This window comes from Leuresthes tenuis, unplaced genomic scaffold (assembly GCF_036924035.1).
Source record: "Leuresthes tenuis unplaced genomic scaffold, fLeuTen1.0.hap1 SCAF_12, whole genome shotgun sequence".
Lineage (NCBI taxonomy): Eukaryota > Metazoa > Chordata > Actinopteri > Atheriniformes > Atherinopsidae > Leuresthes > Leuresthes tenuis.
This window is the reverse complement of record NW_027325366.1, coordinates 14,846,906-14,862,499: the sequence shown is the minus strand read 5'-3', so window position 1 is coordinate 14,862,499 and position 15,594 is coordinate 14,846,906. Positions and strand designations below refer to the sequence as shown.

General features: G+C 41.1%; 2 protein-coding genes across 11 annotated transcripts in view; one reads left to right on the top strand and one right to left on the bottom strand.

The window, feature by feature from the left end:
• usp9 (ubiquitin specific peptidase 9) overlaps positions 1 to 4,551 on the top strand; it is a 34,168-nt gene extending 29,617 nt beyond the window's left edge. For all 10 annotated transcript variants that reach the window (XM_072396576.1, XM_072396583.1, XM_072396581.1 and 7 more), the window contains 2 exons: positions 1,414 to 1,512; positions 2,409 to 4,551. In XM_072396576.1, coding sequence (XP_072252677.1) covers positions 1,414 to 1,512; positions 2,409 to 2,639 — 330 coding nt within the window. In that variant the 3' untranslated portion in view covers positions 2,640 to 4,551. The remainder of the gene's footprint in view (positions 1 to 1,413; positions 1,513 to 2,408) is intronic.
• An 895-nt stretch (positions 4,552 to 5,446) lies between these two features.
• On the bottom strand, positions 5,447 to 8,877 carry rpl8 (ribosomal protein L8). Its single transcript, XM_072396574.1, has 6 exons — positions 8,810 to 8,877; positions 7,912 to 8,055; positions 7,690 to 7,831; positions 5,967 to 6,185; positions 5,770 to 5,885; positions 5,447 to 5,642 (listed from the first exon to the last, which is right to left on the bottom strand). The coding sequence occupies exons 2-6, from the start codon at positions 8,047 to 8,049 to the stop codon at positions 5,484 to 5,486; spliced, it is 774 nt and encodes a 257-aa protein (XP_072252675.1). The 5' UTR covers positions 8,050 to 8,055; positions 8,810 to 8,877; the 3' UTR covers positions 5,447 to 5,483.
• Positions 8,878 to 15,594: the final 6,717 nt, after the last annotated feature.

Here is a 15,594-nt window from a genome sequence, read left to right as displayed (position 1 = left end):
AAGGAAATTCAACTAAATGTACCTTAAGATTCAGCAGAGAAACACTGAACAGTTGATTTAGTGTTTAGACCGCCAACACATTTAACACTTGTTTTTGTTAAGCTTTGAACTTTATAGCTTGGATCATGGTCATAGATTAGACACACTGTCATTTCAAGTCCTCCTTAATTCTAACTCTTGGCATGCATTTATGATACAGATGTTTGGGCACATGAGGTTAGAGTAAGCATAGCAAATTAATTCTTTTGAGTTTACTTTTGGTTCATTACCTCTCAAAAATTATACACATTTGTGTCTTGTTAGTTTTAGCATTTCTTAAGTTCTATTGTAATCATTCATTACGGTTAAAAAAAATGTATATAGGAAAAACCTTTAAAAAAAGTGATCTTGTTGATGGTAATAGTTCAATGAACGCTAGGCTAGGCAGGGCACTGGTGAGATGTGGGGTGCTGTATATTGTAACTGATACGAAAAGTCATGTTATGCAGCTGCACAAATTGAAGAGATCTTTGTTCTCTTCCTTTCCTGTTGCCCAGTACCAGCCTTTTGCCAAAGCAACAGCACTGACACAGCCAGTATTCCATCTAAGTCTAAGTCCCCCCCCATTGCCAGCTTTTCCTCCATCCCCAACCCTGAAGCGTGGTCTGGCTCACCACCTGCATCTCTAAACCTCAGCTGTACTCGAGTATTCACTCGTATTTACAGTCATTTAGAATACTTTGAGAGTTGCGTTCTCTCATGTTGCTACTAAAGCCAGAATATAGCATTTGTATTTGCTTTAGTCGTTTAGTAAGTCACATGTTGCACCTTTTTAAAGGCCCAGTTTGACTAAGTAACCGATAGCAAAATCCTGTCAGTCGTGTTGTATTGACATCGGATCAGAAAACTGAGTCGTCAGCAAGAATTCACTTCAGTCTACAGCTTAATATTAAATGGTTAAAACACGAGCTTCTCATATGTGACGGGTTGCTCATTAGCTCATCTGTTTACATGTGCACTTGACCTTGTAGCAGAGCTATAGAATCAACACTTGTGAAATAAGGCTGGCGTCGATCTCGTACTTCTGAGATTTCAATGACGCGCAACACAAGTTCCAGAGAGCCTGGTTGTCAGAAAAATGCACTCCACGGTGGAGAGGTGCATGTGGCCTTTCCGTTAGTTCCATTTCCAAAGTTTTTCGAGAGGAGGCTCGCAGCTGCACAAGTCCCACCCACACACTCAATGTAATATAATTTAAACCTCATTTAGTTGACGTCACAGTAGGAAAATTGACTTTCCCATGCAACCAACTCACTGTTTTACACTGAAATGCCAAAGCTTAGCATTATACCCAGTGTTCTGTTTGCATAAATAAGATCCTACTTTTGTAATGATTTGGAAAAACTCCAGTTTGATTGGTCTCTTACATTCTAGGAGCCAGATGAACAGGAAGCACCTGATGATCAAGACTCCTCTCCACCTGAGGACACCTCTCTGTACCCACATTCTCCTGGAACCACTCAGTTTCAGCAGGTAGTGTCTCAGCCGTGACACTCGGTGGTGTTTAAAGGCTGTCCTGGTGGCTCTTTCTTAGCTATTAAAGGAGAGCATTAACATGAAAGCGGTGCCAATTTCCCCTAGCCAGTGTCACATTAAAAGTCCATTAAAAGTGACAGTAACCATGGCAATACATAAAAATCTTCTGTTATTTCGCACCTGGCTGCTCACACCATCAGAGGCTCGAGTTTCTTGTCAGTTTCTGATGATACAACACCACAGGCAGCCTTGTGTGCGTTTCTCCTCACAAATTAGATTTTGATTTAGCCCTTTAACACTTGCAAACATCGTCCCACTTGCGATGGTTTGAAAACTCAAAGCCTCGCCACTCTTTACAATATGGGATTTAAAAGCCTTCTACAGCTAAAGGATAGTTTGATAGAACAGAATGCATACAACAAGGTTTGCATAGATAAGAATAAATGAAGGATGAAATGCAGTAGCAGAGCAGACTTATCTATTCGAATCATTTTAGTTCCTGTAGAGAAGCACAAGTACTATTGGATCAGTATGTTGAAGATATTTTCTTAAGATTTCTCACCTTATTTTAAACAATCGTGTCAACAAAGCTCGACAAGCAGAGTCAGACGGTCAATGCCACATGCTAAAACTTGAAGGCTTGCAAAAAAAAAAAAGGATTCTTTAATTAATGCCATTTCAAGAATCTGTCTGCTTTGGCAAGTTTTCATCAAAGGAATTTGTTGCCGATACACGTGAATATTCCTCCAGCCCCACACTTACCTAAAACACTAAAAAGCTGTGGTTATCTTTTAATGAAGTTAATATTTTTGGTTTTGACCAGAACATTTGTTAAAAGGCACAGAAACGCACGCTGATTATTATTTTTTTTCTTCCCATCCTCTGCCACACAGAACAACCACCCACATGGGCAGCCGTACACCGGGCCTGCTGCTCAGCACATGAACAACCCCCAGCGCCCTGGTCCTGCCACTGCTCCAACTCCGGGCCCGACCCAGACACCTGCCCCAGGCCCCAGTACCACTCCTGGTTCAGGCCCGCGAGCACAAGAGAACTGGGAGGGCACCGAGGAGGTCGCCCCCACCCCTGCCTCTACCCCAGCGCCTGCCCCGCCTAAGGAGTAACCTCCCCCAAACCCTTCTGCTGTGCCTCGAGCCTCCATCGTCCCGCTCTCCTTCCTCTCATCCTTCGGTCAACAGAGCTCCTCGTCGGACACCTTCTTTCTCTCTGTTTCTGTCTCGCTGGCCCCAGGACACGGCAGAGCCAGGCCTCCCCCCCCCCCCCCCCCCCCCCCCCCCCTCTCCTGGCTCCGTGCTCTTCCCTGGCCTGGAGCTGCCTGACCGTGCGACAGGGGGCCTGCTGGCGGCTGCAGAGGCGACAGAGTGGACAAGAGTTCTGATAAAGAGAAACAAAATTCACCCAGAGCCGACGATGCTGATGCGCTTGTCTACATGACGAAAAGGTGTACATAGTATGTTAATGTTTTTGACTGTTCAGATCCCCCAGTAGCATAACTCTGTGTGGTTTGCTGTTGGGAGATGTTGCAGATATTATGAGAAACAAAATGGATATTATAAATAAGAAAAAGTCCCCAAAAAAAAAACTGTAAGAAGACAACTCCTCCTTGTTTTATCACCCATGCTCAGCAGTAAAGTTTGTTCTACCATCGGACGGTATCTGGTCATTCAACTGTAGAAGGACGCATTGTTATTATCATAATATTATTATTCTTAAGCTCCTTGGCAACCTTATGACCCAATGCCAAATCGACTCACGAGCTGTGGTTGGTTTTAGAGTGAGAAATGGAATGGTTTGGTGGACTTTAACGATGTTTGGTTGATGTGAAAAAGCAGTGATGCGACATTGTTCTGAAACTCATTGCCTTTCTTCTTCTTCTTTTTTTTTTTTTTTGTTCGTTTGTTCTGGTAATTAATTCAAATCCTTTTCGAAGCTCTAGTTAATATGCTGTAACATTTAGCATGGCTTCTCACCAGAATAGTGTAGCCCAAGGGAAGACTTGTGATCATAACAACCTAAAGCTGTTCTTAATCCACATCTCCAGAGGGGTGGTGTTACCCTTAGGTTTTTTTGTTTTGTTTGTTTGTTTGTTTTCTACTCATCTACCCTGTCAAAATGAGGGCGATACTTTGAACCAATGTAAAAGTGGCTTTTCAATTGCACATTATAATCCTCCAACTTCACATTTGGCAGTCGGTTTTGGTGGGTCAGACAGCTTAGCTTTCATTTATAGGAATTCAGAAAAAAATGAACACATATGCAACAGGATTGCTGCACTGGGCTATCTGGTGTATTATAGACTATGTGGTTTGCTTCTGTCTCTTCCATAGAGCCTAGTTGTAGACAGACTTGTTGCTCATTGGCTCCCTCTCTGACGTGGAGCCGGTCGGGTTGGCATCTGGCTGCAGTTCGGGGGGGATCTTGGGCAGCAGCGAGACCCCTGCCCGCCACCCCCCCCACCCCACCTTCACTCTACGCAGAAGGTCCCAACAGCAGGGTTTTACCCTAAGAATAGCAGCTGGTTAGTCATGTTGCAACCTGAGCTAACTTGTAATTCTGTAGGAGTAAAAAAAGGTAAACATCAGTAAATACTGTATTTAATTGGTAACTTGAATGCGTGTATTTTTTTTTTTTTTGGAAAATTTCTTTTTTTTTTTTTCCTTTTTGTCTAAAAACATACCAAATACTCCTGCAAATGAAAATATTCTGCCCACCGTATTATATTTAAATATTTTGCTCTTATTTTATAGAATTTATTTTGTTGTATTTCACTAAAAAAAAAATAGAATTTGATTTAAGAGGAACATTTTTGTCCTTGTGTTATTTTTAAAGAAGATATTGACTGTACAGAGTTCTGCGCCCTGTTTTTTGCCGACTTTTGTTTTGGCCATGGTGTGACGTTGAATTCTGGAGCTACAGTCGCGATGTGGACTTTCACTTTGTGAGGTTTTTTGTGCACAGAAATATAACAAAAAAAAAAGCATTGCGCCCTTAGCAAATAAAGAACATGGAATCTTGCCTGCGTGTCTTGTTAATTGAGGCTTTCTCCTCTGGAAGCTAACGACTCCTGTTATTATACAAGCTTATATTGCCATGACATTGTGTGAAAAGTTCAAATTTGAACTTTTTTTTGTCTTCTTCAAGCATCAAGTTGCTTGTGTCATCAGTGAACACAATTATCTTTTCATTTTTGCTTTGTTTCTACATTTGCCATTCCCAAGTTTTAGCTTTTCACATTTTGACTTGTTACACCTTAAAAAAAAAAAAAAAACCTGGACCAACATCCCCAGTGGAACAATTTTTCAGTGTCAAACACACTCAGAGCAAGTAATCCTGCTTTGTGTTTTGAGTTGAAGGGACTCGCGTGTTGTTGCATATTCTACAGTCCTGCAGCACGGACCCTCTAGTGTTCGGAAGTGGTTACTGCGATAAGCTTTTGGATTTGGAATGAAGAAATTCGCCGGTTGAGTGGGGTTTAATGGACCACACACTTCTGAAAGCATTGATCGGATGCTGCTCCAATGAGGTTATCCACATCTGATACGATGGGTAAAAAAAAAAAAAAAACAGCAAGTCGACTCATGAGATTAAAGAAAAGGCCAGAAGAGCAACTTTCCACACTGCTTCTATGCTTCAGGGTGAGATTTCAAGTCAAGTTTAAGGCTGGATTAACTTCATTCCACCAAAACATTCCGATTGTGTGCACTAAGGACAGGAAACCAGTTTGTTTTTTAGCACACATCAGGACAACATATCTGTTTTGAGCTTTTATATAATCACCTGCTGCCAGTTAGGTTGACACCTAAGACAAATCTTTACAATACAAACTATTACTTAATCGTTGCTGTAATTGATTGTACTGAAACTTGGGTCATTTGTGTGTACATAGACTCAAAGGAAGCCAGCAAAGAGATGGTTTTGGAACATGTTTATTAACAAGACAGTCAAGTTTAGTTCTCCTTCTCCTGGACGGTCTTTGTTCCACGCAGTCTGCCTGTACGGCGGGCAGCAATAAGACCGACCTTGCGACCAGCAGGTGCATCCCTCCTGATTGTTGAGGGTTTGCCAATATGCTGATGGTTACCACCACCGAAGGGATGCTCAACAGGCTGCAGGAAAATGACAAGGGAAAAACAAATATTTACATATTTATCTCTCTCAGAAAAACATTGAGGGCTCTTTTGTATCCAGTTTTTTGGATCTTATCCTGATTGATTTTGGACAGCGTTTACTTACGTTCATAGCCACACCACGGACACGTGGCCAGCAGTTCCTCTTGGCCTTGTACTTGTGGTAGGCACGACCGGCCTTCAGGATGGGCTTGTCAATACGACCGCCACCAGCGACCACACCTTCAACAGAAGAGCAGAGATGGTCACATTCTGCCTGCACAGCCTCCTTTCACAGCAGACGTCAACCAGCCGGGTTCTTACCCACGACGGCTCTGTTGGCAGAGGCGATGACTTTCTTGGAGCCCGAGGGCAGCTTGACTCTGGACTTCTTGGTTTCAGGGTTGTGGGAGATGACGGTGGCGTAGTTTCCTGACGCACGGGCCAGCTTGCCTCTGTCACCGGGCTTCTCCTCCAGGCAGCAGATGATGGTGCCCTCAGGCATCGTGCCAACGGGCAGAACATTGCCGATGTTCAGCTGAGCTGGAGGGCAGAGTTTTTATGAGACACAGCCAACTAAACAGACTTCCATTCAGTCCTGATCAATTTCATCCCGTTAGAAAAACTGCTGACAGCTTAAAATTAACAGGCTGAAGCGCATGTAGTTCATTCTTACCAATGGAATACTTAAATATCAAGGAAATCTTCTGTCAAACTTTAAATGACTAAAAACCAAATATTCTTATATATATATATATATATATAAAAAAATAATATATATATATTTTTTTTTTAGTAAAATGACACTGCAATACTGACAGATCTGCAACTGGAGCTTGGGTGAACATGTCTTTTAACACAGGAGCAGCTGTACATTGGGCCTGCTACAGACAATAAGGCCGCATACACAAGTTAAAAAAGCCAACAGAGACCAACGGGTGCTACAAAATGAGATTTCACTTCATGTGTCATGGCTCACCGTATCACAACTCTTCAGCTTCACAGTCACCCTTTCAACTTCACTACTGATCTTACCAAGTCACACGCAACAGCTCCTTGACTGCTCAAAAATAATCATTAAGAGTAAAGCATGTTTTCACGAATGATCAACCGATGTCATCATCCACCTCCTAACAGGATAGATCCAGATTCAAGCCAGAAATGTCACCAACTCCTTTTAATCTTTGTAGGTAGACCGGGATTTAACGAATTTAGCCATCACATTTAGTCTACTTCTTGTTTGTGCTGCTGCTCAGCTCTCAGGACAAATGACCAAGTTCCACATTAGTGGCACTTTGTGACATATAAAAGGTCTTGAGATTTGGGTAGTGGCTTAAAGAAGGAGGTCTTCTGAAGAAGGCTGTGGTCAGCCTTACAAATGGGGAGGGGAAGCTCAGAGAGTAGAGCAGCCGTTCCTTTGCAGCAAAGTCAGAATCAGCTAAGGTGGTTCAGTCGAGTTTTCCCAGGCCCATCCAACTGGGAAGAGACCCCGGGGCAGACCCCGAACATGCTGGAGGTTTTGTATATCCCATCTGGTCCAGGAACGCCTCGGGATCCCCCACGGGGAGCAAATGCAAGGATGATATTTTTGACGCAGCCTATCTTTAAAAACACGACATAACTCTCATGGCAGTCACTTACTCGTTCATGTAGTCGAATCAGATTGAAATCCTCTGAGAAATTGGCAACAGCCGTGAACTCTTGAGGACGCAGACAGCAAAAACTGGCCCCGAGTGAAAAATCTGACGTTGAAAGTCTAAAAGCAAACGGTGCAAAATGCACCGCAAATTTAAATGACACATTTTACTATTTTCTATTAATACAGCGGAGAAAACAACCTGTTGTCTGGTTTACGTGACCATAACACAGCGTGTGTACTGTGCTGTTAAAAAGCTTCTCGGTGCTTTTTCTCACAACACGGAGCAGGCAACTTGCGTACGAAAACTCAAAAAGCTTGATTCATCTTTTCTCATTAGTATCACGTTGTGAAAAGATCAAAGACAACAGTGTAGGCTCCAAACAGCTAGGACGCTGCCAAGCGTCTTACCTTTCTTGCCACAGTAGATGAACTGTCCAGTGTGGATGCCCTCAGCGGCGATGAAGAGCTCTGTCCTCTTCTTGAACCGGTACGGGTCACGAAAGGCCACTTTGGCCAGAGGAGCGCCACGGCCGGGGTCGTGGATGATGTCCTGACAGAGCAAAACCAACAAGTCAACACTGAAAACGTCGTGAACCACAGGGACTTTAGTCTGGTGGGTGGGTCACTCACCTTCACAATCCCCTTGATGTAACCATGACGTTCAGCGAAGTCAATATGACGGAGTTTAGCAGCACCTTTCCTGTGCTTGACGTGGGCTTTGAACACGGAGCCCGCACCTTTTCTCTGTCCCCTGATCACACGTCCCATCGTGTACTGAAACAGAAAACAGGATCATATGTAACTAACCAACTTTTGGATGGTGATGTCACAGTACTGCCAATATGACCATTTCAAAATAACTTCTAACAAGCACTCAAGCTGCAGACTACTCAAAGGCAAACAAGGCTAAACATACCTTCAGCAGGTAAGCTTACAATTTGAGGCTCATTAACATGCAAAATTCTAATGGCTTATGGTTAGTTTGTTCAATTAGAGCCTCGTGGGCAGCAAACAAAATATAAAAACCCAGCATTTGTTATGTAGGACAACTTAAATCACCCTTTCGTGAAGGTTTGACACTGTGCAGGAAGCCAGTGTAACTCAACATGATGTCGCTATAGTTAGCCTAACAGCTAGCCCGTATAACTTCTTGGCAGTCAGATGAGGCAACTCTTGGCCGTGGTTTACGTTCTGCCGCAGAGCTGATATTTTTAACATTTCACACTTACGTAAGGCTTCAATTCTGTCTCTTTTTGCTAAACAGTTTGTAAAACAAACAAATGCGCCTATGAGTAGCGGTTACCGGCCTTTTAGCTGTTATCACACCGCTGATGGTGCGCCATGTCACCAAGCGCAGACACAACCTCAAATAAAAGCTTAAAACACAAATTTGCTATTAAAATACCCATCAGGTTATGTTACTATATATATTCTGTGCATTTACATGTGTTAGTTTGAAGTGGATGACCAAGAAAACTCTAGATTAAGTAGTGATGTTAACAAGAGGACCAGAAAGTAGCCATCCTACCTAAACTCCGTTGACGGAAAGAGGAAGTGCAAAGGAACAGCAGAGGTTTTCTTCCGGAGAAATGACCGAGGGGGCTGATGGGAAATAGAGGCAAAACTTCAGCGGTGTGATTGTTCAACTGGTTAAAAATGAGGATAGTACCCTACACGTTTGACCTAAAGTCAAGAGTTGCAGTTATTATAAAGATAGTAAGCTTGTTTGATAATATTGATAATGATAAGTAATATTTTCCCCAATTCTGAGTATGGAATGATTAGAATAATGAGTGCAAAAATGAATTTAGATTTTGTTTTTGGAAAATGTTTCATTATGATATAATGCTAGATAGTGTTTTTTCCAGAGCATTTATCATTGATTGTTTTAAGTAGGTTTTTAGGCTAAAATTATTAAATGATACTGAAAAATATCATAAGAAAATAATTATATAAATAATAAAAGGATTTATTATAAAAAATGGTGATGTATACTGTAAATGATCACAAATTTAAAATGGATTTTGTTGGAGAATTATAAGCAGCAAAGCAGTTGAGCTGTCGGAAACATCTTCATTTGTATTTACTCAAATGCATTCTGGAAGGATACTGAGCATTTTTTTTGTTGGAGGAAGACTTAATGTGTGGATAGAAGAGGCACAGGACAGAAGAGGTTGTTTTCATGTTGCTTGCAGCTTTTATGGGTGATCTGGGAAGCCAAGTATTTTTGAGTCTCAGAAAACCAGAGTGAAAGTGTAAGGTATAAAATGTTATTAGCACAATGGGAATTATCATATAATAAGTCACATAAAACAGGTGAGAACAGAGACCAGGAATGAGAAATTAAATATTACCAGAAGATGGCAGTAATACAACACCAAAGAGGAAGAAGAAGTAGAACACACAGCCACTGAACTTTCATAGCGGAGCCACAGCTGTGCAGTGTTCAGAACTCTCAAAAACTGTTTTAATTGTTGTTTCACTGTTTCAGAGGTGGATGATGCCGATGAAACAGCCAGATTCTCCTTGATTCTTTCTAGAATGGTGAGCCACAAACTGCTGATGGGTCCTTGAACAGATTAGTTGGGTCCTGGTTGTCCTGTGAACCATGTGTCGAGCAGGTGTTCCCGTCACGGGTCTGAGGCCACTTTCTCTGAAGGTCACTAGCTAATTTTTTGGGGTTGGACTGTGCAAGCAGTGCAGCTCCTGTGAAGTCAGTGTGTGGGTTCAGTTTGGTTCAAACTGAGCTGATCTCACAAGTATCAGATAGAAGATCTTCAGAAGATTACCTGTTTGAGACTTTGTTGATCAACTGACTTTCGCAGTGCTGTGTCTGAATGCAGTTGCCGTTGTAGCTGTGTATTCTGACAGCTGAACTGCTCTGCATGAAGAAATTGTACCATACTGCGGTTTTCCTTGAAGATTTATTTTGTGTGTACAGAGTTGCACTCTAGTTTGGATGTTTTTTTTTCTATCAGTAAATAAATCTGGTGGAAAAATCAAAATTCGGCACATGACTGCTTAAGATTTCCCTCTGGCAGGTCAGCGTTTTATCAATTCAGGTGTTTAATGCGTTCAGTCCAATTTGTTTCGTCTCACCGCAGCAATAGAGGTGTTAAGCTACAGATGGTTACCCTCCTGAGATCAGAGCGTCCTGCTGGAGGAACAACGTCGCTGTGATTAATGAGAGCAAGCACACAAGCAGGGCTTACACAGCAGGTGATAAATATATGGTTCAGTTATTGGGATGCTGCATTGTTTTACACAGTCCCACAGGTAAAACATGCATATTACTGCACACCCACACGCATATTCTGGTTATGTCCTTTATTGTTTTCTTCATTTTATTCCTCTGAGATCAAAGACTTCTTTATTGACCTTTTATGTTGTTTCATTTTGATGGCATTGTGAGGCAGACATGGTGTTATTGTTGAGCCATGAATCTTGATGGTATTGTAAAGTATTGTGCATTGAAGCGCGATGGCCCTCCAGATAGCACTGTTATGCGGTGTAGGATGATAAAAACAACACAATTTGTATAGAAGCCTTTAAAAAAATGGACTGTTACAGACCAAAACAGAAGAAATAAAGGAAGAAATAGTGATACCAAACAAGAACAAATTATTACAACAGTATTACCAACTGTAAATACCAACAGGTAAGAAGAATATTTTCAGTTTAAATTTTTTCTTTTTCTTTTGAATTATTGATGATGTTTTAAGTAGATGTTCAAGTACTGTCAACTGATGATGATGATCCAGAAAGAAATCTTTGTGGGGTTCAAAATGCAGTAGTATGTAGTGTTTCTTTGGCCACTTCAACTTTGCAGGTCCAGGGTCCAGGTTGAATAGTCTAGTTTCCCAAGGAACCTTCATCATTGAGTGAAATGACCCAAAAGTATCAAAGCAGTAGCCATGACAAGAGCTGTTTGAATTATCCAAATACTAAGGAGCTAAAAATACTTAAGTTGTTTTTTTCCTTTTGCAAAGGATACAATGGACCATCCTTTATAAAAGAAAGGAGATTGTTCTGTCCCACAATTCCTTGTGAATGCAGTCTTCATTGTTTTCATCCAGTTATACTAACTGTGATTATTGTGAATAATAGTAATAGTAATAATAATAGTAATAGTAATAATAATAATAAGATCACACGAGGATGTTCTCTTTTTATTCTGTTTTTCTTTTTTTAAATCACAAACCTTGATAATAAACTAATATTCCATATAATATAGTGTGATAAGATCGCATTAGATTGAGTATCTAAAGCACTTTTTGTTGAATATTTACTGAACATTTGTAGTTTCTATTGAGGTCAAGGAAAAGTGCTTGGGAAAAGGTGAGAGAAGGTGTTGTTCATTGTTTTTGTTAATTTGTTTGACTATTTGGATGGAACCCAGCATCTTTGTTTTACTGGATGACAATGGAACAGGCCTGATCCAGAACATGGTGTCTCATTTAATTTAATTTCAGTACAGGTTAATGCAGTAGTTACACCTGCTATGGGGCTGATTTTCCAGGCATACAAAGGTTCCCTCTTATTCGTATTACTTGGTTGCTATGAAATACAGCAGTAAGCAGACTTGCTGTCAGAGAAAGCCATCTAACCAATCATCCAAACCTGTACAACTCTCAACCTAGTTCCAACGTGATCGAGAAGAGTGCTTCATGTGCCTTTTTTAGAATTATTTCCTCCAAATTGAACAAGTCCATAGGTTCCATAGCTGAGGTACAACTGCTTAAAAGGAACAACCCCCCCCCCAAGGTTTAAATTGGATGTGGGGAACAGCTAAGAATCCCTGATTACATGAGTTCTAGTTGAAGAGTATTGCTTTAACATTTCAGAAATACATTGAGGGGCTTGACTTTGCAGAGCCAAAAACGCTATTAAGATTAAGATTTAGATTTTATATCTCATTCTGAATTTAACTGGTAATCAAAAAGAAATGATAAAAACTGGGGTCACATGTGCTCTTCTGTTGGTTCTGAGTTAAGAGCCCGGCTGCCACATTTTGCCCTATTTGACGTTGATTTATTTATTTTTGATTAAGAAAAGTAAAGAGTGCATTACGGTAATCTAAACGAGATGAAATAGAAGCATGAATGAGCATCTCCAGTCAAGCCTTAACACCAGCCTTATTATTTTAAAAAAATTCCACTAGTGTAAAAAACTGGGATTTTTCCAACTATTTTAGACCAGTTGTTTAGGGCGACGGTCTAAAGACATTGACTGGACAAATACGACACTGGAATTTGTCAGGGTCATGACAGAGGACCCTAAACAGTCGATTTGTTTCATGACTTGTGAAGTTACCCTATTATTATTATGAAGATTATATTGAATGAGTATGAACTAAAAAGACACTGGAAGCCAAAAGACTAATCTTGTTAATGAACAAACTGAGGGACAAGTTGAAAGATGATGGAGAAAGTCTGTTAACTTTGCTCTGAATTGATGCACACTGCCTCTGAGAATGTACTGATAATACATAATGTTTACTAATTCTGCTCTCCACTGATAGGAAGAAAAAGTTCTTTGTTTCCTCACAGAGCAGCACAAACTACAGTCATGCTGAGACTCAAGTTTAAGCTGTAAGACATCAGAGACGAGGAGGAGGAAAAGCAGCCGTTGGGTGAGGAGGAGACGACCTCTGACCTTTGACCTCCCAGTGGTGGAATAACCTTCGGCCTGTGTATGAAGAAAATGCAAAGAGCTGCAGATGTGACAACAGAGCTCCATTCTGCTGTCCAACAACAAACCGCCGCACTGTGTGTATGTGTGTGCGTGTTAGCCTCTTCATCATTAGTACAGTTAGCTTTGTCAGATCTGGGACAAAACAGAACAATAGGGTTGAAACACCAACAATGCATGCAGACCGTTCTGTTTATTTTATTGTTTCCTGTTTCTGCTCACCAGAACATGTCCAGCAGAGGTTCTGCTTCGCAGCTACCGCTGCAGAGTTACGGAACATTTTTAAATCCACCGTGTGGCAAGAATTTACTGCTGCTGATTCCCAGCAGCTTGTGTGAACAGGGATTTGTGTGCATTTGTGTGTTGCTATACAATGCAACACACTCCCAGTCTCTCCCACGGTCGCTTAAGTAACTCTAGACAGGAAGTACAAATTTAAATCTTAATTAGGAATGGTATTCACACACAAACACACTGTATGTCCTGATTTGTATTCGTCACATTTGAGCTGACCCCTTCTCTGTAAGTGCTCGGCTGATTGAGATGGATGAGATTTTCTTGCAGTTTGTACTGAAACTTTTTTTTTTGCATCAGTTCTTCTTTGTCATTTCCTGTTTTATTTTGAAACACCCTATCTTGGCTTAGTTTTTTTTATGACCCCTGGACGAAATAAGCAAATGTCTTGTTAAGCCAACTTTGACTGTCTGCAGCTCGATGCGGCTTTTCAGAGATCTGTCAGTCACTCAATAAGAAAATCCTGATTAAAGCCACTTTGATAAAGTTTTCCTGGTTTAAAGATTTATGAGAGTACTCTCAATGTCACTTTAATTTTTATGTAAATTGTGTATAATTCTGATGGATTTCTCAAACGTCTGTATGTGTTGTAACCATTCTGATGCTGCTACCTTGACCAGGACACTTTTGCAAAAGAGACCTCGGATTTCAATTAGAATTATTCCTGGTTAAATAAGGACTATGACTTGAATAATAATTTAATGACACAACAGACAATGTGGGGACAAGTTGTGCTTTTGTAGCACTGTTAAATTTCCGGGCAAACGATGAAGCAGTTGCCTTGTGTTGTGTAAGGCTGTGTGTGATCTGTGATTAATTAGAACTTTGAGGGGCTTTAAAATCAAATTCAGCTGCAATTTCTGTTATCGTGTTACGACAAGAGACTGTCTAGATTTCCCTGCCTCTATTTTCAAGGCTCTTGCCCTTGGACAGAACAGCTGTTTCGCTCCAAAGGCATTGTGGGTCTGTGATGCCTCCAGTTATGACAGATGTTCTATCTACTGATGTCAAAATTGCTACTGGCAACCACAATTACAACAACAACAACTTAGTCGATGTCGTGATTGGGAGAAAAAAAATCTTCATCAGAGTAAATGCAGGATGCTCACACCATGTGTATGTGTGTGTGTGAGTGTGTGATGTCTTTCTTTTCCGTCCACTCACTGCAGATTAAGCTGTTTTTTTTTTCTGAATAGAAAGAAATTGCCGTTGAGCTGAGCTGGCAGGAAGTGACTTCACTGCTGCTCCGCTTTCTGACTGGACCAGATCAATAACGTACTTGCAGCTCTTCCCTTACAGGACGTCCCATTCCTGCCATTCTATCTCACATCCTGTTTGTTTATTTTAGCCAAGAAAATAAACAGTGGGATAGGGGTTCTGGGAGCTGGTTACTATGGAAATTGTCGACAAACGCACATTCACACACACTGAGCGCAGCTGTCAGCTGGTTGAGAAGAGTTCCTCGTTGTTCAGAAGAGATGAATGAACAGTGGAGGTGTTGTCAAGAAAACAATCAGGCAAACATCACGTTCAAAGGATGATTCTGGTTTATTTCAACTTAGTGCGTCTCCCTTTAATGTGGCTCCCTGGATAATCTTATATCTCAAGACCTCCTCAAAATTTGCACCATCCAGTTAACTTTTGTGTGATTTCATAAGATGTCGGTGTCACGGAGACCCTCAAAAAGGGTTACTTCTTCAAAGAAGGAAGATGGAGGATGTGTATGAGAGACAGAGGTAAGCAGGAAGACAGCTGTAGATGTGTGTGTGTTTCAGTGAGTATGTTCAGGATGTTGTTTTTCTCCCTGAAAGAAAAAAAAAAAGGTCAGCATGCAGTGCTTTTATTTTGATGTCCTGAAATGGGGGACTTCCTGTGATGACAGGAAGAGAGGGAGAAACAGGGTATGAGCCAACATATGTCGCCATGGGCAGCGGGTACCGAAACCATCCTCCACACTGTAAAGAAGTAAAGAGGAAGTTGTGGGGAGTTGGTATGGTTACTGTGGTATTTACAACCAAATACAGCGTAGAGGATGTGAACTTTGACCTATGAATAATTCAGTTTTTTTCCAAATTGCAGACTCCTTTCCTGGGACTTTCTAAATCGAAATCAGACATGCACAAAAACAACAACAAAAAAATCTCGAATTGGGAAAGAGTTCAGACTACGATCACTGTTAAACCACATGATTTACAAATGGGTCCACAAGTGGTGAATCACTAATATTAGTAGGTTACTAATTGTTGTGAACTGCCACTATCACAGCACAGAGATGAGTGGTCCACAGATGTTTATGTTTATGCATTTTGGCAGACGCTTTAATCGAAA